General features: G+C 41.1%; 1 protein-coding gene across 5 annotated transcripts in view; it reads left to right on the forward strand.

The window, feature by feature from the left end:
* jade2 (jade family PHD finger 2) overlaps positions 1–23,668 on the forward strand; it is a 162,503-nt gene that overhangs the window by 105,431 nt on the left and 33,404 nt on the right. For all 5 annotated transcript variants that reach the window (XM_048543385.2, XM_048543384.2, XM_048543382.2 and 2 more), the window contains 3 exons: positions 330–446; positions 2,569–3,087; positions 17,315–17,432. In XM_048543385.2, the coding sequence (XP_048399342.1) occupies positions 330–446; positions 2,569–3,087; positions 17,315–17,432 (754 nt within the window). The remainder of the gene's footprint in view (positions 1–329; positions 447–2,568; positions 3,088–17,314; positions 17,433–23,668) is intronic.

The raw sequence follows: 23,668 nt of genomic DNA on the forward strand, positions 1-23,668 counted from the left end.
CTGGTTGATAAACAGAGTAAGATAGAAAATAAGTTCTGTAATGATTGTACCAAACATCACTGTGTAAGGCCACAAATTGAGCCTACTGAAGTCTTTGTCCAGTTCTCACCACTTAGCAGTTCACAGCATCACCCTGAATCAGATGTGTTATAATGACTGAATCAAATGTGTTACAGCAAACAATCACGTGATATGGGCAGATCCTGAGGAAAGATTTGTGCTGTTATGGTAACAAAACAGGTCCTATGAATACATAAAAGGCAAGAAAAAATGCCCACAAATATTGCAAGCTCTCTCTCATTAAATTTTACTGTTTCAATTTGTTTTAGGTAAGTATAGGTTGCCCTGAGAAGATGGAACCCATTACAAAGGTGTCACACATTCCTGCTAGCAGATGGGCTCTGTCTTGTAGCCTTTGCAATGAACGGACTGGGACATGTATTCAGGTCAGTATGGATATGTTTGTCTATTTTCAGTATTATTCTCCAACTACAATGTGAGTGTAATACCATTTGTTCTAAGAGGAGTTTAGGAGGTGATTAAAATGCCATGTTAGACCTTGCCTGATAATTAACTCACTGCTTCTTTGTCTGAACCTTTGTTTTGGCTGATCGTAGACAGAGAATTTACATCTTTGTGGAAACTTGGAATGTAATTGTCTTGGATTCTCCTAGTGGTGACAGTTTATTAAGGCTTTGAATGGCTGACTCATACAAACAATGCTCCAAATTAGATCCGCCTTCCCAGCCTAACCTGTGCAAAATTAGCTGATTTTAACCAAAGCAACTGTAAGAGGTTTGCAGGTTGACACAGCACTCCCAATTGAGGAAGAAGAAAATTCATCTCGGTTTCCACTATTGATCTCTGCTGAACAATGTTTTCCAAATGTGCATCTTGTGGACTGAAGACAGAATCAGGCTTGCGATGTGATGTCATCTGTGGGCAAACAGTCCCCGGTGATCACTGTCTAAGCTCATATGTTACAGATTGTCTTTTACCCATAGACCACTGCTACTTGGAGAACTGTATCCCATTAGATTGCCAGGAGACAGGAGAAAATTGACAGGGGAGAAATGGAGGGATAAAAGCATAGACATAACAAAGTGAGACCCAGTTTAAAACTTGCATGCTGTGTTATTACGGGTATGTTTGCATGTTCTCACATTAAAGAAATTTCATGCTATTAAAGTTAATTGTAATAATTTTGGTTTTACTTTTACATGGAATTTGCAACCCAGAAACAGGTTTGGCCCAACAGATCTAGTCTAGTGTTTGTGCTTTGTGTTAACATTCATAAATTTACCAATCTCCCACCAGGACTGTTAATAGCTTCTGTTTATTCGAAGATCTGTTATCGGATTGCACAGCAGTTAGGTTTGTTACAGAAGTTCAGCCGCTACTACAAGAGGAAAGCACAGCAACTTTCCCTCACACTACGTACTGCAAGCAACATAGACGATGGCCACTAGTCACATATGCTATATCTTGGTGACTCAGCTTCTTAAAGTGGTATAGAATGTCCCACCTTACATTGTCTGGTCCAATCATCAGAATTCGTCTATCACTCTCTCCCTCGTTCATTCATCCAGCTTCATTTTAAATAGATCTATAGTAAACACCTAAGCCCCAATTATGTGGTCATAAATTTCACATTTTCATCTACCCTAGCACTGGCAATCCTGGGCTTTCTTACCGCAGTGAGCTATTCCTCAGGTTGGAACCGAAGTAAGGCTGTTGCTGTTCCACCAACAGAAGTGCAACAGGGCAGGACTTAGCTACAACAGACAGTTGCAAATCCTCAAGATAATATTATTGGCCTATTTAGAATGGCTAGCCCTGTAGGATGCTTCAGAAGAATGGGATTGCTTCAATGAAATGAAGTTTGCAATTCCTTAAATATTGGGAAAAGGCTTTTCCTATTTTTCAGAGTTTGAAGCTTAACCAGCCGGCTTTTCTCCTCTTCTCCAAAGGGTGGTGAGGGGCCACAGTTATGTTCATTGTTAGCTTAATTTTGCAACTTGTTAGGGGATGTTATCCAAAGCTATAATTGATGGAACGTCTGGCAAAGCCCTGGAACCCCTGAGAAGCATTATGACAGAGGCTTTTGAGTGGATCGAAGATAAACAGTTTCTGATCAGGTTCAAAAATCCGAATTGAAAACATATCCTTTGGATGAAGTAGCATTAAAAACAGATGGAACAATTTTATGCCAATTGTTTGCAGCTACATTTGCCATTTGATTAAATTGGCAAGCTGTTAGCCTCAAACAGTTTACTTTTAATATCCTCAGATGTTAGTACCAAAGGGTAAAATAGTTCAGTGTGTAAATCCCACAAAGACTGATTTTTGTTTCCCTTATAGTCTGTGGTTTAAAGTTTTAAACCATACTTAACACCACACACCCCATATTGAAGCTGTACTGTCATCATCAGAAAATGGGGTCACCTTGGAAGTAAAATCGAAAAACATAAACAGAATAAAATGCTGCAGGCTTTTGTTCCCTTTTGAAGTATTCTTAATAAGAGTATCATTATACTGATGAGTATTTACTTTTATTCCTCATTCTAGTGCTCAATGGCTTCCTGTATAACAGCATTCCATGTGACATGTGCATTTGACCATAATTTGGAAATGAGGACTATTCTTGCAGAGAATGATGAAGTCAAGTTTAAGTCCTATTGCCTGGATCACAGCAGCACTATCACCAATTCCTGCAGCAAACGGGACGAAGCCATGAGCAAATTAAATGAGGCACGGCAGCTCTCTGCAACCACTGAAGGGATGGTGGAGGTGAATCAGAGCGAGTGTGACTTGGAGAAAGCAAGCCTGAGGAAACAGAAGCTGCAACAACTTGAGGAGGAGTTCTATGAACTGGTAAATCCCTCCGATGTGGCCCAGCAGCTACAGATGTCTGATGTCCTGGTGGATTTTTTCTATCAGTACTGGAGACTCAAGAGAAAGTCGAATTTCAACAAGCCGCTGCTGGCTCCAAAAACTGATGAAGTGGACAATCTTGCCCAGCAAGAACAGGACATCTTATACCGGCGACTGCGGCTCTTCACACATCTTCGACAAGATTTGGAGAGGGTGAGTGTGAGCTTTAAAGCTAATTACACCTCCTCCAGATTACTGTTGAGTCAGTGGTCACTTGGTTATATTATTTTCTAATCCTTAACATTATTGTATGGACATTTTTGTGCTTGAAGGACACACAAAAGTACAATAGTTAGTACCAACTTCATCTGCAAACGTACATCAAGTTGAACCTGTTCCAAAAATTGAATAGAAATTATTAATGAATATCAGTGATTACTCCAATAGAGTGCCTTCATACTCATGGTTATGATATGCACAATCACATTGGTAACTAGGGGAAATGTAAGAGAGCTTTGGGCATATGAACATCTTTGTTCCCCATCCAACTGTGGCTGAAAACTGGTGTATGTGGAATTGGTGAAATGATCCATTTTCTCTGTCATTTTCACATTAACCTGGTAAAACAGTGTTTGGTATCACAAGAAAGATTGTCTAGTTTCTGTATCCCATGGCCATCTGAAAATAATAGTCCTTTACAGATTGGGAGTTACCTCAATTATTTAATATTAAACATACAACTTCCTAACGAAATTGTGAATAGTGAATTACAAACATTCAAGAAACACTGCCTGTTTCCAGGGAGAACCTTCATCACCTTCTTTTAAAAGTTAATTTGGTTCAGTTGGCAACAGGCAAGCAACAATGAAACAGGACAATGATCTGTAAGTATTGGCAGTCACTCGCAACTATCTGTTAGTCTCACTCCCGCTGAGTGGGTTAAAATTTGACTGAATCTGTTTTTATCGCTGTGGCACTACACACAGGTAGACTCTCTAGGCCTTTCTTTGTTCATCCTTTCACAGTCTGATTTTTGTTTTGTCGTCATTATCTTTGCTTGTAGCTTTTTTTCTTCTATTCATTCTCACTCACTGCCCTATCTCTAGATTTCTCCTATTGTTTTAAACTTTGTCTCATCTAAGTTTCACAACTCCTGTCTCCTTCTGATTTTGTCTCTCTCTCTCCTATCCACAACCTTTTTTATCAGTCAGGCGATCTCCTTCAGATTTTTCCATCACTGCTGTAAGATTGTTAGAATTGTACCCATTTACACAAGTCAGAGAGATTTTCAATATGCTTTTAGCAAAGCTGCAGCAGATTAACAGGATAAGTGCAGAGAAAATTATTTCTTTGTGGTTGACTGTATGAGATTGTGAAACCACGTCTACCTAAGTGAAGAGTATCTTGTGTAAAAAATGTTTTATGTTGGGTATTAGTGAACTAACACTGAAGACGTGAGAGTGTGAATAATAATTCACTGATATTTGATTCTTTGACAGAAAGTTCAGGTTACAGGCTGCTTGTGGAATTTGTGTTCTCACCTGCTTTTAGTCAGTTGCCCAGTTACCGCTCTCAGCAGCAGTTATTGGCTTGGCACAAAGAGGAAAAGAGTCAAATTTGTATCAGCTAACCACTAACTTTATTAGTTTAGTGAAAGTAGACATACAATTCACACTGTTTTGTTTAAAAAAAAGGTTAACAGCAGGCATGCAATCCATCCAAGACTAAAATCTATGTCCACACATTCTAGGTTTCTCTGACGCTGTCTAAACAGTCAAAGGATTTAAAAGCTAATAGCCAAGAATAAGAGCTCCCACTGGTCAGGCAGTCTCCATGCTACCAAGCACGAAGATTGTTCTCTGGAGTTTTTGCTGCTGGCACCCTTGAAATCCAAAACTGTAATGTCTTTTCTTTGGTTCTTACCCCATCTGGCGAGCCTGTGCTTTTCCTTATAGGCTCGTTCCAAGGCCACTGTTAAGATTACCTCAGTACTGTTCCACCAAATAAGGATTTGCACCTATGTCATTCCTCTGAGCTGAGCCAGTTCAAGCCAGCCCAAGTCAGTGGCTAGGGGCTCAGGTAACTTCAGTTCACACGGTGCTGTTTTTAATGTGTGAGCAGCACTGGGTTGACAAGTCCATTGGGTAATTTTGCTGTTTGAAAGAGTTTGTACTCAAAGCTCTTGAATTCTATCTGCGTTTCTGTTTCTTGATTCATTTTCTTGCCTGGTTTCCAGATTCGAGAGAGTTAAACTTGCACAATGGCAGGAAAAGTTAACCTTTGCTCCATAGCACAAGTGAATCTGTTTTGCCAATCGTTTGTAAATTTCTGACTTTGGACTATTTTTAATATCAATATTCAAGAACACTCAGTTCAAAATGTCACTGAGCCACATAGACCAAAAAATGACCCTAGTTCAATCCCTGATGCTTGTCAAGTGTAATTTGATTTAAGCTTGGCTAAGAGTGGAAGCAATGCAGTCATAACCAGTGTCCCTGACAAAGTGTTCCAAAAAATCATAAGGATACCCTGCTTTCAAGTGTACACAAGTGGGCATTGAGTGAAAGACAGCTTCTGTCTCAGTTGCATTGCCCCATAATGTTGACAAAAGATCTTAACTTGACAAAATATCAGAGAGTTTCCAGAACCTCTGAATGTGCAGCCTAATTTAGGTCAGTAACTTCAGAACGAAAGAGGTAAGAAGAGAAAGCTGTAGGCTGACTAAATGGGAGGGAATATGGAGTGAACAGAAATATAGACTTTGTTTCAGTAATCAGTGACTGTTAAACTAATCCCCATTGACCTATTGCAGATTTTATTGTTCTTTTTGCCTTCCCTTTCTCCGAGAATCTTAGTGGGACCTAACATCTTTGCTTCTTTATTCCTGATGACTTGAACACAATAGACAGCTTGGAAGCTAAGAAACAATCATATAATCATCAAACCCTTTCTTTCAAAGACACCACATCCTGTACAGTTATCATGCGTCAGTGACTCATAAGAACGCTACAGAAATCTCACCAGCAGCGGCTCCATCACATCGCCTCCAGGTTTATTGGGAAGACCAGCAAATGCTAACGTGGATCTTGACGTCACCTCTAAGTATTCAAGTAAAAGTCCCGCAAGTCGTTTTCGATGGACTGGACATTGTGTCTGTGTGGTTGAAAATTGTCCCCATCAGGTTCTTTCCAGTCAACTTTTAAACAGCCAGGACAGGATAAAGTCCCTGAACCTCTCCTTAAAGTGCAGAGCATTGACGCTAATAATTGGGAAATGCTTGCTACCATTCATTCACAAAGGTAATATCTGCCCATCAAGCTTTATCACATTTTCGAATTTGCACCTTAATGTCGAGGCACAGAAATGACAGAGGAAGAAAGAAAGGAAAGGAAACAATTCTTGCCACATGCATCCCCTATCTCATTGTGCCCCCATGTTTCTAATGATCGACGAGTTGAAAATTAGACTGATCAGCCATGAGGAGACATATGATATATCCCAAGGACCCCATAGCCCTTAACTTGAGGAACCAGCCGACGACAAATCTTGCCAGCTGGCCATTCGATTATTACCGTCTGTCACAACAGTGAGTGACCCCCATCCCCTGCCATCCTGTTGTTTTTGATTTTTGCTTGTTGGACTTAAGATGAGGGGGACAAACTTTACATGGCGTTCTGGTCTTACCACATTTCAAATTGAGTTTACAGTAGGGGACATCTGAGCACCTAATTGCCCATTGCGAGTATATACCATTAAATCAGAAAAACAATGCGGGGAACTGATGGTGTAGTGGTAATGTCACTGTACTAGTAATCCAGGTGCCTAGGCTAATCTGGGGCAGTGCATTAAAATCTACTAATGGAATTTAAATTCGACTCACTCAGTTGATTAGTTCAGAAAATGTGGACCCTGGCTTATGTGCTACCCTAGACTCATGGCACCCCATTGAAATCTTCTCTGAGGCCCCAGTGGTTGGTCCACTAGCAGCCTCTGAAATTTCAGATTAAAATTAATTGTGAATTTAATGCTGCAGATTGAACCCCAAATATAAACGTATGAGGACTTGACTGGAAGGCAATCAACTGCAGTACCGAGAAGTGGGACGCAATTAGCGGGACTACATTTTGCCTTCATATCTGGGCACGTGTTTGAAATTGAACCAGCCTTGCTGCTCCACGGATAGTATAGCTCTATCTGAAATGAGTTGCACAGCCTCGAGCCTGTTCTCAAAAGGCATCGCCAACAGTACACTGTTGAGGTGAATTTGGCAACACACCGCAAGCTGTGATGAGGATTCCTTGTGTGGGCACAAAACTGTTTTTTCCGTAGCTAAAGCTATGCATGTTACTACAGTAACAACTTACTTCTTCCTTGTTCTTGCCTGTGAGTCTTATTGTGTTGTTGATATCAATAATGTGATCTTTGTTGTACCATTGTCTCAGCTGCATGTATTTATATACCTGAGACAAAGGTACAAAAAGGCTAAGTTAAGATACCAACAACATAGTAAGATACTCGGGAATTTTATGAACAAGAAATCTATCTAATTTCCCTCTAAGACTCAACCTGTAGCCTGTTCTCATGTTGCAATACTCTGTGTCTCTTTGATCAAGTCTTTTTCTTGTACCCTGGTTCCTGACGTGTGCAAAACAAAATAAGCTTTTACTTCTTGTCTCATTCTAACAAAACCTAATATTCATATTTTGCCTTTAATAAAATGCCTAAGCTGCTCCACAGGAGTCTTGGAAGATAAAGTTATACAGCAACCATAAGGTGATATTGGGCCTTAAAGGAGGGAAAACCGTAATGAATCATTGGTAGAATTCCAGAAATTTGGGTCTTGCAGATTGAGGACACAGTCATCAGTCATGGAGCAGTTAAAATGTGTAATGCTGAAGAGGTCAGAATTAAATGTGTGGATAAGCTGGAGGGTTGTGGAGCTGGAGATTCAAGATAGAGGAGGTAGAACTCATGAATGATTTGTAAACAAGAATGTGAATTTTTAAAATCAAGCTTGCAAGAACAAGAGTGATTGGTGATTAGGTCTTGGTGTGAGTTAGGACACTGACTGCAAAGTTTTCGATGACATCAAGTTTACAGAGAATGTGCAATACTAAATAAAAATTAAAAGAACTGCGGATGCTATAAGTCAGAGACAAAAATAGAAATTGCTGGAAAAGCTCAGCCCAAAGTGTTAACTCTGATTTCTTTCCACAGATGTTGCCAGACTGGCTGAGCTTTACCAGCAATTTCTATTTTTGTCACAGAATGTGCAAGACCAGACACAATCGCTTTGGGATAGTCAAGTCGAAAGAAGTAACAAATGGATCAGTTAGAGTTGCAGCAACAGAGACAAGGGTGATAGAAATAGGTGATATTAGCGATGGTGGTCTCAAGCTCATTTCAAATATGACACCAAGGTCACAAACAGGAGAAAATAACTTCACTTTTTCCTAATTATTAGTTGTGGGAGATTCCTGTTCATCCAGTACTGGATGTAGGAGAAGCAGCCTGGAAATTTAGCATGACTGTCGGAATCAAAAGTGGTGAGAATGAGGTAGAGTTGAGTGTTGCCAGTGCCCATGTGAAAATTAGTGCTTTGTTTCCGGTTCATGTCACTGAGAGACGACATATGGATAAAAAATAAGGGGGAGAAACTTGGGAGCACTGAAGGTAACTATCCAGGAGCAAAATGAGAAGCCTTGCAGGTGATGTTCTTGCTATTGTGAGGTGGTTAACATTGAAAGCAGTTGAGTGTGGTCTCACCCAGTGAACTGATCATGGAGAGACGTCGAAGGAGTGTGGAAGGAGTCAGGTCAGTGGTTTCAGAGTTTGCAAACTGGTCAAGATGGGCGAAGAATCTCTCAAAAGGCTAGAAACCTTTGTCACAATCACATAAGATGTCGTTGATAAGCAGATTAGATGAACTTTGTATCTGTTGTTTGTGTGACAAGATCCTATTTCTCATCACATAAAATAAATTCATGCAAGCCATCATTTTAAAAGAATGTTGATTTGAGATTAATTCCCAATGCTACAGCTCAACTCTTCAGCTGCTTCTGCTGCCAGTGGGGCTTAGATTTGAGTGCAGCTTTGCCTAATTGCTGGTGTGAAATGCTGAGGAAATTCTGTGCCAGTTTTTGACATAACTAGTAAAACTAGTTATGTTCAGCAAGCAAAACACACTAAGCATGGGCTGAGTGCTTAATGGCTTTTGTGAGAAACTGGTTTATTTCTGAGCAGTGACATTCCTTACCTTGGTGAATACTGATGCAGAGTAATATGTAAGTAGCCGGCTGGTCATACAGAATTGCTGGAAAAAAAAGATACATTTTATCATAGCATTTTGTCTTGCACTCATCAGGACAATTTGAAATACCAATACAAAGAGAAAAATGACATCTGTGCTCTGTGGGAAAGGAGTTGTAATTGTTTAGTAAGTGCACCCTAATCCAAAAGGGCAATGGCAAGTTGGTGGAGTGGATATTTGGGTGGTGGATGAGGTTAAAGTATGACGTCATGCACGTTGGTAGAAATATTATTGGAAGACTGTATAAAATAGAGGATGCAATTCTAAAGGGACTGGAGAAGCAGAGGGAGCTTCGTGTATGGGTGCGCAGATCATTTAGGTTGGCAGGCTAGGTGGAGAAACCAGCTCATAAATCATACAGTGTCTTCAGCTTTGTTAATATGAGTATAGAATCCAAGAGTAAGGAGGTGATGTTTTACTTGTGTAAGACACTTATTAGACTCAGCTGGAGTACTACATATTGGAATTGTGGGTGCCACGTTGGACGAAGGATATGAATGCATTGGAGAGGGTGTAGAGGAAATTTACATGAATGGTTCCAGGAAAGAGAAACTTCATTTATGAGGATCGATTGTGAAGAAGTTGGGACTGTTGTCCTCAGAGAGAGGAAGGCTGAGAGGAGATTCGATAGAGGCTTTCAAAATCATGAGTGGGCTGGGCATTAGATTGAGAGAAGCAGCTCCTGTTTGTTAACAGCTTCAACCATGGTTAACAGAAGAAATTGGGAGCGTATTAGAAGGTGAAGGCCTAAGAAGTTGCAAAGAAAGAATTAAGACTGAGAATTGGGAGGAGTTTAGAATTCTGCAAAAGAAAGCTAAGGAAAAGAGTTACAAAGAGAAAATGAGAGTAAAAAGTGAGAAATACATAACCTAACTGTTAAAGCTGCGTGCAGAACATACAAATGAAAAGGTTAGCTGAAATAATTCATGCAGCATCAGGCAAACCTATAATGGGGAACATTGAAATGGCAGCAAAACTGATAAATACTTTACTCTTAGTTCTGCAGAAGGGTCACCGGACTCAAAACGCTAACTCAGTCTTTTCCTTCATGGATGCTGCCAGACATGTTGCGCTTTTCCAGAAACTTTGTTTTTGTTCCTGATAAATACTTTATTTGTTTTCGTGGAGGAACCACTCAACAAAAACTGTAGAGAATCTAAGAGCTAAGATATTAACATTAGTTAAAACAGGTAAGGAAATTAATGGGACTTGAAGTGCATAACTCCCTTAGGCCTGATGATCTGTATCCCAGATTGTGGATGTGGCTTTCGAGATAATAGATGATAGTCCACTTTCAAAATGCTTTAGCCACGTGGAATCCAGTGAATTCTGAACTATTCTGGAGTTCTGAAATGTTGGCCCCTATTTCAATAGAGTTGGAGTGTAAGAGGAGGGAAGTCACACTGCAGCCGTACAGTATGCTGGCCAGACCATGTTTGGGGTACTGTGAGCAGTTTTGGTCCCCATATTTAAGGAAAGATGTCATTTCATTAGAGGCAGTTCAGAGAAGATTCACTAGGCTGATCGCTGGTATGGAGCATTTGTCCTATGAGCAAAGGTTAAGCATGGTGGGACTCCATTTGCTGGAATCTAGAAGAAGGAGCGGTGGTCTCATTGAAACATGTAGGATTCCGAAGGGGGTTGACAGTGTAAATGCTGAGTGGATATTTCCCGTCACGGGAGAGTCTAGGACTGGTGATCATGGCCTCAGAATAAAGGGTCACCGATTCAAAACTGAGATGTGGAGGCAGTGCCCGAGAGTCAGTATCGGACCAAATTAAAGGCCTAAACCAGCCAAAAAGACTCCCGACGCCTGTTGCAAAGCTTAAACAACATAATGAGATATAAAACAAAGAACAGCAAGACAATGGACAAAGACACAGCCCTCCCCGTTGCTCTCAATGCCTTCTATGCTCATCTCAAGCAGAATACCAGCAGTGTGGTATCACCTGCTCTGAGAGCCCTGTACGTACCTGTTCCCTCTGTTCCCACTGTAGATGTCAGATCAGTCCTCCTGGGAGTCAACCCATGGAAAGCGATGGGCCTGGAAAGGGTTCCCAGCCCTGTGCTTTGATCCTGTTGGATCAGCTGGCATAGGTATTCACTGACCTCTTCACCTCTCCCTCCTACAAGCTGAAGTTCCTATCTCCTTCCAGAAGACTATCATCATCCCCAGAGCCAAGAAAAAAAACATAGTGTTTCTTAAAGTCTACCGACCACTGGCTCTGACCTCCATAATCATGAAGTGCTTCGAGACACTGGTCATGGTCCATATCAACTTCAGGCTCCCACCCTGCTTCGATACCCTGCAGTTTACCGACTGACGTAACAGTTCCACAGTAGACGCAGTTTCCCTACCCTGTACTCAGACTGAACAACAAGGACACTTACATCAGACTCCTGCCACTCAACTACAGATCTACTTTCAACACCATTATCCCTACCAGATTGATCTCAAAACTCTGCGATGAAGGTCTCGGATCCTCAGCTTCTTGACTTATAGATAGCAATCAGTGAAGATAGACAACTGCACCTCCTCCACCATAACTGTCAACACTGGAGCCCCCCCCCGAAGTGTGTGTTCTTGGCCCCCTAGTGTACTCCTTATACACACACAGTGTGTCGCCAAATTCCAAATGAACGGCATCTACAAGTTTGCTGATGACACCACTGTGGTAGGACCGATATCAAACAATGATGAGTCAGAGTATAGAAAGGAGATCGAGGCTTGGAGACATGATGCAATGAGAACAACCTGTCTCTCTCTCTCAATGTCGGTAAAACTGAAGAACTGATCATTGACTTCAGAAAGAACTGAGGAGAATATACCTCCAACTACATCAGTGGAGCAGAGCTGGAGAGGATTGAGAGCGTTAAGTTCGTCGGACATTTGATGACCAACAGTCTGTCCTGGACTTCCAATGTAGATGTGACAGTCAAAAAGGCACAACAAAGCCTCTTCTTCCTCAGGTGGCTCAGGAAATTTGGCATGTCCATAAGGTCCTTCACCAACTTTTATAGATACACCATTGAAAGCATACTGCCCGTGTGTATAATAGCCTGGTATGGCAACTGCTGTGCCCAGGACTATAAGAAACCACAACGTGGTGTACACAGCCCAGACCATCACGGAAGCCCATCTTTCATCACTGAATGCCGTTTATACCTTTTGTTGCCGTGGAAAAGATGGACTCATCCCACCCTGGTAATGCTCTCCTACTACTTCAGGCTGAGGTACAGAAACTTGAGCACACGCACCAGCAGGTTCAAAAACAGCTTCTTCCCTGCTGTTATTAGGCTGATGAATGGATCTCTCTAACTTCAAGTAATGTTGACCATCATGTTAATACTGTTATTGCTTCACACATGTCCTGTGCAGTGTAATCTGCTTGCTTCGCTCTGTCCAAGGTTTTTATCACCTTATGATCTATATGTCCTTGCTTACTATGACCTGCCTGTACTGCTCGCAAATAAAGCTTCACACTGTACACAGTGGTACACATGACAATAAATCAAGTCATCATCATCAGATTGCATTTATTTTGTTCGGAGGGTTGAGTCTTTGGAGTTCCTATCCACAGAGGGCTGTGGGGGTAGAGTTCTTGTGTATATTTAAGACCAAGATAAATAGATTCTTGATTAGGAGGGGAATCAGTGGTTACAAGGAAAGGGGAAGAAAGTGAACATTGGGAATATCGGATCAGCCATGAATCAGCGAAGGGTGGAGCAGGCTCGATTAGCCAAATGGCCAATTCCTGTTCCGATTTCTAATGGTCTTATTTCACCTACTCCATCCAGTTTCTCTGCAGTCACTGCCTTTAAAGTCTTGGATGCAACCCATCAAGTCCTAGCAATTTGTCTGCCTTTGGTTCTATTAAATTGTCAAATGCTTTGTCTTCCATGACAGAAACTGTAACAAGCTCATTCTGGCCATGAACACCATGCTTCTCTGATAACTTTGAGTGTTACTAGCATTTTCCACTTTGAAGACTGATGCAAAGTTTTGATTTAAATTATCTGCCATTTCCCTGTTTCTTGCTGTAAGTTCCTTGCCTGAATCATCCAAGGGCCCCACACTTAGTTTAGCGACTTTTTTCTATGAACCCATAGAAGCTGTTGCTGTTTGGTTTTAGATTTTTTTGCTAATTTATTTTTGTTATCAATTTTCTACCTCTTATTAGCTTTTTAATTACCCACAGCCTGTTCCTAAAAAGATGTCAAATCCTCTGACATATCCACTAGCTTTCACTACTTTATATGCCTATGTTTTTGATTGGATGCTTTCCTTGATCACCTTTGTTAACCGTGGGCCTTTCATCTTTCTCACAGTGCCCTTTTTGACGAGAATAAACTTTTGCTGACCTTTATGAAGTATCTGCTTAATTATCTGCCATTGCTCATCCACTGAGTTTCCCATTATTCTATTTCCCAACTGTACACAGCTCTTTCTTCATAGCTGTCAGTTTACAGGTGACACAAACCTAGATGGGACTGAGAGTTGTGAGCAGGATGCAAAGCTGCTTCAAGGAGATTTCGAAAGGCTAAGTGAGCGGACAAAAATTGGGCAGATGGAATAGCGTGTGGAGAAATCTGAGTTTTTTAACCTTGGCAGGATATGGAGAAATACAGATACGTTCTTGAATGATGGGAGGCTGCCTTCTTGAAACACTGCAATCCATTTGGTGTAGCTAAGTCCAGGATTTTGACCCTGGCCTGCACTTTTGGTCACAGTACTTGCATAACTTGTTCAGTTCAGTTTCTGATTGTTCGAATCCTCCAGAATGTTGATCGTGCAGTATTTAGTGACGGTAGTGCCATTACATATAAAGGAGCAATGGTTAGATTCTCTGTTGCGCATGGAAATTTGGACATAGACCGCTTCGGTGTCTGAGCTGTCACGAGCAGTGCTGAACTAGCAAACATCCCCACTTCTGAAACAAAAAGAATATTGCTGGAAAAGCACAGCAGGTCTGGCAGCATCTGTGAGGGATAAAAGAGCTAACGTTTCGGGGTCCAGTGACCCTTCCTCAGAACTCCCCCCACCTCCCTGACAGACTGTGCCATGCCACTTTGTCCTTCCATACTAAAACAGTGTTTACTTACAGGATCCGTATCCCTCTATTCCTTTCCTATTCATGTATTTGTCCAGGGACTTCTTAAATGCTGCTACTGTGCCTGCTTCCACCACCACCTCTGGCACCACGTTCCAGGCACTCACCACCCTTTGTGTAAAAAGCTTGCCTCGCACATCTCTTTTAAACTTCCCCATCCTTGCACCTTGAACCTGTGTCCCCGAGTAATTGACCCTTCCACCCTGGGGGAAAAAGTCTCATACCTTTCACGCTATCTATGCCATTCACAATCTTTTAAACTTCTGTTAGGTCACGCCTCAACCTCCTGTGTTCCAGCGAAAACAAACCCAGTCTATCTAACCTTTCTTCTTAGCTAAAATAACCCACACCAGGTAACATCCCAGTAAAGTTTTTCTGTACCATCTCCAAAGCATCCACATCCTTCTGTGCTGACCAGAGGGTCACAGTATTCTCAATGTGGCCTATCTAAAGTTCTATAAAGCTGCAGCACAACTTGTCTATCCTTATATTCAATGCCTCTTAAAACAAAGGCAAACATGCCAAAGGCCTTTCTTACTACCAGATCTGCCTACACTGCCACCGTCAGTGATCTGTAGGCCTGTACACCCAGATCCCTCTGCTTATCAATAGCCATAACAGTTCTACTATTCATTGTATAATTTCCACCTGTACTGGACATTCCAAAATGCATCATCTCACATTTGTCTGCATTAAACTCCATTTGCCAATTTCCTGCCCATGCCTCCAGCTGATCTCTGTTAGGATGCTATTTATCAAGAAAGCAGAATTTCCTGCCTAATGGGCAAGTTGCTAGTAATTTTTACGTCAGGTGTGAACAGAAGATTGGCAATAATGGCTAAGGTGTTCATCATTCACCCAGCCAAACTCACCTTTGTATTAACCTTAACAGAACACCCTTGTCTCCAACTTCCCTTCCCAACTTACAGATTTTCTTCTCTTGGAAAGACCATGTCATTCCTTCGTCACCACTGGCCGGTGTTGTGTACAACTGCTTATTCAGTAGCACTGAAGTTGTCTTGATAGGGAGGCAGTGGCCTGGCAGTATTAACACTGGACTGTTAATGCAGAGATCCAGGTAATGTTCTGGGGATCTGGGTTCAAATCTCACCTTAGAAGATAGTAGAAATTGAATTCAATAAAAAATCTGGAATTAAGAGTCTAATGATGACCATGAATCCATTGTTGATTGTCAGAAAAGCCCACCTGGTTCACTAATATCGTTTAGGGCGGGGAACTGTTATCCGCACCTGGTCTGGCCTACATGTGACAAGGTAGTTGATTCTTAACTGTCCTCTGGGTAATTAGGGATGGGCAATAAATGATGCCCACATTTTGTGAATGAATAATAACTGCAGCCCAACTGCAGTGATTCAAGAGGTGGCTCACTTCCACCTTCGGAAATGATGGGCAACAAGCTTTGACCTTGCCAGCCCTGCTCACACTCCTATGAATGAATAAAACTCTCAAGCCAATCTGGTAGTTCTGTTATATTTGGGACAAGTTGTTTGAAGATCCTACTACAGCTGTCATTTTGACAATTTGATGGGACGTTAAGAGAATGTTACTGTTCATTTAATTTAATAGCTCATAAGGCATAGGAGCAGAAATTAGACTATTCGGCCTATTGAGTCTGTTCCGCCATTCAAACATGGCTTATAAATTCCTCAACCGCTTCCTTCTGCTTTCTCCCCGTAACCCTTGATCCCCTTGATAACCAAGAACCTATCTATCTCAGTCTTAAATGCACTCAATGACCTCGCCCCCGCAGCCTCCAGTGGCAGTGAATTCCATAGATTCACTACCTGTCTGGCTGAAGAAGTTTCTCCTTATCTCCGTTCTGAAAGGTCTTCCGGTCACTCTGAAGCTGTGCCCTTGGTTCCTAATCTCTCCTACCACTGGAAGCATCTTACCAACATCCACTCTATCCAGACCATTCAGTATTCTGTACGTTACAATTAGATCCCCCCTCACCCATCTAAACTCCGATGCATAAAGTCCCAGAGACCTCAAACGTTCCTCATATGTTAAGCTTTTCATTCCTGAGACCATTCTTGTGAAGCTCCTCTCAACCCGCGCCAGGGCCAGTAAATCCTTCCCGAGATTTGAGGCCTAAAACTGCACACATAATACTTCAAATGTGGCCTGACCAGAGTTTTGTAAAGCCTCAGTAGTACATCCCTGCTTTTATATTCAAGTCCTCTCAAAATAAATGCCAACATGGCATTTGCCTTCCAAGCTACTGACTCAACCTGCAAGTTTACCTTGAGAGAATCCTGGACTAGAACTCCCAAGTCTCTTCGCTCTTCGGACTTCTGAATTTTCTCCCCATTTAGAAAATAGCCCATGCTTTTATTCTTCTTACCAAAGTGCATGACCTCTCACTTACCCATGTTTTACTCCATCTAACACTTCTTTGCCCAAATTGTTGATCTAGATGTTCCGGAAGTTACCACTACGTTCCCAAGATGGAGAAGCATTATTCCTCCGCTTAATGAATACAGAATTCATCAGCAAATGAGAATAGAAAAATAGACTCTCTTCCACCCAGCAGTTCTGTGAAACAAGAAAAAAGCTCAGTTAATGAGGCCCATGATGGTTATGGTTATTTTGGAAGATCTCACTTTTCCATCCATTTATCTCGATTATGATAATGTTTTCCCTATACTTTCCTATATGAACACTCCTATTCCAGAAACTGACGCAATAACAAATCTGTCACATCAGTAACATGTATTTGCTTAGGTCATGAAGTCAAACTGTAGGAGTTTTCATATGATGTAACTGTCTGAACCATTTCAGAAAGATTCACTGTATCACTCTGTGACCAGTTGTTCAATTTTGCAGGCCTTTTTCGCTTGGTGGCGGAATAGTTGGTGGTCTTTTGTTGGCTTATTCATGTGGAAACAGGTTGGCCATCGTGTAGAAAGCTGATTATTGCACGCTGTAAGTTTGATTGTGTCTTGATATGTTCCCATGTAAATTATTCAGAAGGACAATGATGTTCTCGTTTTAACAGGTCAGGAATTTGTGCTACATGGTAACGCGGAGAGAGAAAATGAAACAATCAGTTTGTAGACTCCAGGAGCAAATATTCCACCATCAGACCAAACTGATCGAAGAAAATCTGCATCGAGGTAGGGCTTTGCTGAATTCAAGTACTTTTATTTTATATTAATCCTCATTTTTAGGTTGACAGCCTGTCCTTTGGCTTCAAATATTATGAAAATCTGTTTAGGAAATGATAAGAAGAAAACAACTGGTCATCATTACAACCGGTCTGGTTTTGCTTTTCTATTTAATTAAATACTTTTGAAGTGTAATCACTGTTAATAATTCGGCAAACACAGCATCAAATTACAGACAGCAAGACTCCACAAGTGGTCTTTCATCTCGCAATGATCAGGGTACCTCAAGAATACAAAATCAGGCGGAAGACCAACATGTAAACTACATGTGAGTGCTAATTGTTTGGCAGTTGGGCATTGATTGTGGCATTGACATGGAAAGAAATGTCTTTTCTCAACTGCACTCAAAATAATTTTCATTGTGCATTGTGTCCCTGACATTTTTTTCGACAATATTGACCAAAACTAAGATTAAAACATTGAAATCGAAATGGGAGTATCAAACTGTTGAGGTATGATTTAAGAGAATGTCCTATTGTCAATGTTGTGAGATGAACATTTCAAATAAATAAACATGATATGTCAAAAACCTATGACAGTGAAGATTTGATTTTGAATTCATACCTTCTTTGAGTGAACAGTCACAATATATGGGGCATAATCTCAAAGGAAGGAATGTGTACAGTGTAACATGGAATGACAGTAATTGTAAACAATTGGACAGAATTATATGTTGGATTTCAATATCATTTCTTACATTGAAATGAAATATTCCTCTCCAGTATTTCATCCTCCGATTAATTCACTGGTGATTCCCTTGCTATTTTCTGTATAACAATGGCTAGATAAAGCTTGCATTTCAAAGTAATATGTCATACCCTCAGGATCAATTATTTTTCAAGCACAGCTCAAGTATATGTTGCAGCTATTTCCCTGTAGCTACATCCTATAAGTTGCATGAGACCATTCAGTTGGTTTGTTTCAGTGGTATTGGCCAAGTCATGAACATTGGCTACAACACCAGGAGAATACCTGCGTTTCTTCAAAAATGTGTGCTGGCATGTGGATGAGCAGAGAGAATTAAGGGTCCAAATATAGAAATCATTGAGAACTAAATGACAGATTAACAAAACAATTAAAGACAAATGGAATCCTGGACAACTCATTTGAGGCTGGGAATACAAAAAGGTAGAAGTTATGTTGCAACAGAATAGACATAAGTTGAGATTCCCCAACTGGAATCCATTCTGAGCACTCTTCCAAAGGGAGGATATGATGGCCTTGAATTGGGTGTAGCCCACAGAATGACAGAAGTGTTATAGCTGAGAGGAGGCCATTTGGTCTTCCATGTCTGCCTCAGTTGACCAATTGACCACTGTGACTTAGTGCCATTCTCGTGCCTTTTTTCCTATACCCTTACACATATTTTCTATTTAAATAACCATCCGACACCTTTTTTCTCAATGGAACCTGCTTTCACCACACTTCCAAGTAGTTCATTCCAGGTTTACCCAAAATGATATTGTGGCTCTTGGATAAATTATCAGGACAAGGTGCACATACCTGTAGTCCATCAGATATAGAACATCAAGGTGTCATCTTAGTGAAATGTTTAAAAAGCTTCAATGTTTTGATGGGCAAAGTAGGGAAAATCTATTTCCTCTCAGGGAATGACCAGGAACAAGGGTGCATAATGTGAAAAAAAAATTCAGGAAACACTCTTAAGGGGTGATGCTGGGAAGCACTCCTTTCCACAGTGGAAATCCAGAAATTAGCCCCGCAATCCTACTGGGTCAAAAATAATGCTGCTGATCCAAGGCCAATTGAAACTACCCTAACAGCCGTTAGGGTATTGAGAGTTACAAAAACAAGATCTGTAGCTGAAATTAAGATATATGGATTGGTCAGGCCTAAATAAATACTGTAGTGGACAGGCATGAAGAGCTGAATGACTTCTTTCCGTTCATATGGATTGGTCTTCTCTCCGGAACAGACTAGTGAAACTTCGATTTATGTCTCATAAGGAGAACTGTTCCCCCAGCAATCCTGCAGGTTGCTCGATGTTGCACTGAACTGTAAGCCTTGGTTATGAGCTCAAACCCTGATTGCTCCATCTTCTGATTAGTCAACCCGTGCTAAGCAAAAAGAAACTAATTTAACTGGTTGTTCATCTCTTTGCAATATTTGGGATTTTGTTGGAAAATTGTTAGGAAATACAATCTTTGCACGTAACACCAAGGTACTCAGCATTTTGAGCCATTTTGATGTAATGTTGTTATGTCTTTGGAAGAGTTACCATATTCAAGATACTAAAACAGAACAGAAAAGCTGGTAGTTTAAATGTAGCAGTAGCTTTAGTTGTGAAGAAACCCAAGCGAACTTCATTTGTTAAGACATTTATTATCACAAAGAGCTCATTTTAACAGTGGGACTACAAGTTGTTTCTTATGTTATGTATTTACTTCTCTGCTGGTATCTCAGTAATAAGTCACCCCCTTTGTCTGTTGTAGTGTTTAGGTAGTCCATTGTTTACAAGCAGTCATTTGCTATTTCTCCTTTGTTTGTTCATGGGATGTAGACATCACTGGCAAGGTCAGCATTTGTGACCCGTTGTTAAACCCTACTTCCCTCAGGATGCCATTCTTCCTGAGAGCTGAGACCGTAGCTTTCAACTCTCCGAATGAATGCTTACAACTCCATTCTTTTCCCTCTTAATTTCCACCCGACAGCTACAACTTGTATTTCTATAATGCATTTTATTTTTGGGAGAAAGATCCCCTGAAAAGATACAGGACCATCATGAAGCCGAATTTAACACTAAACCGGGTAAGATATTAATACACCTGGCTAACGTTTAGACAAAAAGCTATGTTTAAGCTTTTGGAGCAGATTTGTAGCTCGGGTTGTGGATGTTGCAGTTGGTTGGCTCGCCGAGCTGCTTCACTGTTCCACAAATGTTTCATTACTCTGCTGGGTAACATCATCGATGCAGCCTCCAATGAAGCGCTGTTGTGTATTCCTGCCTGGTATTTAAACTCTGGGGCCCATTGAGTTGGATTACCTCACTTCTGGTTTTCCTTTGCAGTATATAGAGTGTAGCTCAACGTGTTCGTGGATGGCCTTCTTAGTAGAGAAGCAGGTCTCTGGGAATTCCCGTGCTTGTCTCCGCTTGGCCTGTTCTAATCAAACTGGTGATTTTCCTTATCCATGTGGATGGAGAGGAGTGTGTATTGGTCATGTCTATTCATGTAATAGGCATTTTCTCACCCAGTTTTTCGGGTATCCGTTGTCCTATTACACAAATGATACCAGGAAGATACTGCACACCCCAGCACACTCCTCACACTACCTTACACCGAGAACACATTCGAACTGGCCACAAGAATCCTACAACCACTGGGCATCAGAGTAGCACACAAACCCACATCAACTTGACACAACTGCTAACCCGAACTAAATGACCCTTTACCCACTGTGGTTAGGACCAATGTCATATGCAAGATCCCCTGCAAAGACTGTGACAAATATTACACTGTACAGACAGGAAGGAATTAGCCTCAAGAGTACACAAATATCAAATAGCAACAAAAAGACGAGTGCTCACTCATCTCCATCCATATGGATAAGGAAAACCAACAACACCAGGATCCTGGGACAGGCCAAGCAGAGACAAGCACGAGAATTCCTAGAGACCTGCTTCTCTACTAAGAAGGCCATCCACAAACACATTGAGCTAGACCCTATATATATTCCACTGCAAAGGCTGTGTAGATTAGGCAGGGTATATGGGTATGGGTCTGGGTGGGATGTTCCAAGGTTTAGTGTGGACTTGTTGGGCCAAAGAGCCTGTTCCCACACTGTAGGGATTCTGTGATTCTGTAAAGCCGCAAGTGAGGTAACCCAGCTTAACGGACAATGAGTTTAAATACCAGGCGGGAAAACACAGCAGCGATTCATCGGAGGCTGCACTGATGATGTTACCCAGCAGGGTAATGAAACATCTGTGGAACAACGAACCAATTCAGCGAGCCAACCAACCTCAAAAAGGTATGTTTTACGGAGTGTATTAAAGAGGGGAGAGAGAGTAAGAGAAGGGTAAAACATGTTTGTGAAGAAACTGCCAAGCGGAGTTCTATTCGGCTTAGACTAGAGATGGAATTTGGGACCAAACTGGGCAGTTCAGGCTAGAACATCAGTAGGCACATTTCCAGTTACTTAAGTTTTGAGGGCCCCTTAGCTAAGAAAATACTGGCCTTGAACGCAGTCCCGAGAAGGTTCACTAGGCTAATACCAGATATAGGCACTGCTGTATGAGAAAAAATTGAGTAGGTCACACCTATACTCATTGGAGTTTAGAAGACTGAGGTGGGATCTTATTGAAACATACAGGATTCTTAGAGGACTTCACTGTGTAGGTGAAAAGAGGTCGTTCCTCTTTGTGGGTGAATTGAGACTGAATAAGAGGTATCAGAGGTCACCCATTTAAGACAGAGATCAGGAGGAATTTTTGGCTAGTGAGTCTGTGGAATTCTTTGCCACAGAGGACTGTCAGACTTGGGTCATTTAAGTATGTTGAAGGCTGAGGTAGACTTCTAAGCAGTAAGGGGATCAAGGTTTATAAGGAAATAAAATAAAAATGGAGTTGAATATTATCTGGTTAGCCATGATCACATTGAATAGCACAACAGAAATGCTCGGTTGAATGGTCTGCATCTACGCCTATGTGTTACAGTCTTAAGATACATTTCCAGATTTTAGAGGACATTTACTAGTTTGTGGGTTGGAAAGGTGAAACGCAACAGTTAGTTACAGTTCAGATCTGTCGATGGTAAAATCCAGGGTCTCAAAACAAAACACAAACATCCTTTCTCACATTACTGTAGCTCACTTAGACTGTATTCAGGGAATTCCCCTGACATTTGCTTAAGTTAAATTTCAGCACCTGGGTCTTTTTTCTTAAGTTCCCATCACATTTTGAGTCCTTTCTGGAACAGCTAATGACAACATCAGTAATGTACTATCCTTTTTAATTCTTGATGACAGTCTAAGTAGTTCAGACTCTCCTTTACAATCACTTGAATTGTCCTATATACAGAAGAAAATTAAGTACGCACCCAAATTGACCAGATGCACGCCAGTTAAATGTCAAAGAAGGATCAACTGTATTGAATAAAGTTGCTGTCATCAAAGAAGAAAAACCATAAAATGAAAAAAGTTGTATTTATGTAGCACTTCTCATGAACAATGGACTTATCAAAATACTTTACAGCCAGTGAAGTATTTCTGATGTGGAATCACCACTGTAAAATAGAGCCTCATCTTAATCCCTAATCTGAAAGACAAGTCTTTGGACTGCACAGCGCTCCCTTAATGCTCCACCACAGTCTTAGCCTTGATTTTGTTTTTGTATGCCTGAGTCCTGGCAGAAGATTTGACCCAAAATCTTGTGACTCGGAGACAAAAATGCTAACAATGGAGCCACCCCTAGCTCAAAAGCATTTGTGAAATGTTTAATGGTTTACACCTAGCAGCCTCCGTAACTGCGGAGCATGTTACTCAGACTGATAAATGAAGGGGTGTCCCCAGTTGTAACCACAAGTTGCACACTTCCTTGCAACAAAAGTCATTTAGAGAAATGGAACAGAACTAATTGAGTGGGCACAGGAGATGGCAACTGCTGGGACAGAACTTTAAGCTTGGATCTTCTTCACATAATTGTAACATAACTCTGTTTTCCTGTACCTTGTCATTCTGATAGCCTGCTGTTCCTTAGCTGAACATTTTCTTTAAACTCAATTGTCAGTGTTTGTGGAAGAATTTTCCTTGTGCAAATAGTGCCCTTTACTCGGTTTCATTTCTTTGTGGAGAAGACAGGAGACAAATGTCCAATATGTAATATTCACAATTCAGTTTTCAATGGCCAAACATTTCTTCCTCCTCACTGCTAACCCCTGTCCCTACAAGCTAGAGGAACTCGACCAGCAGCTCATTTGAAGAAGCGAAGGGGTAACAAAGAAATTCTTTAAGATACCTTTAGATTTAATTTGCATGTGGTTTGGCCTGCATTTCCTCTGGTCTGTGATGCTGTCATCAGAACAAGGGAGGTGACTTTCACAAGACAGGGATTCAGCAGGCAGACTGCCTTCCACCAAACTGCAAAGTGCTGAACATAGAAGTAGTTTAGTTTAACGCTGCTGCACTCCTTATTGTGTGCTTCAATTGATCACTTGAAGATGTTTTTAATA

The sequence above is a fragment of the Stegostoma tigrinum genome, chromosome 13 (assembly GCF_030684315.1).
Source record: "Stegostoma tigrinum isolate sSteTig4 chromosome 13, sSteTig4.hap1, whole genome shotgun sequence".
NCBI classification, from domain to species: Eukaryota; Metazoa; Chordata; class Chondrichthyes; order Orectolobiformes; family Stegostomatidae; genus Stegostoma; species Stegostoma tigrinum.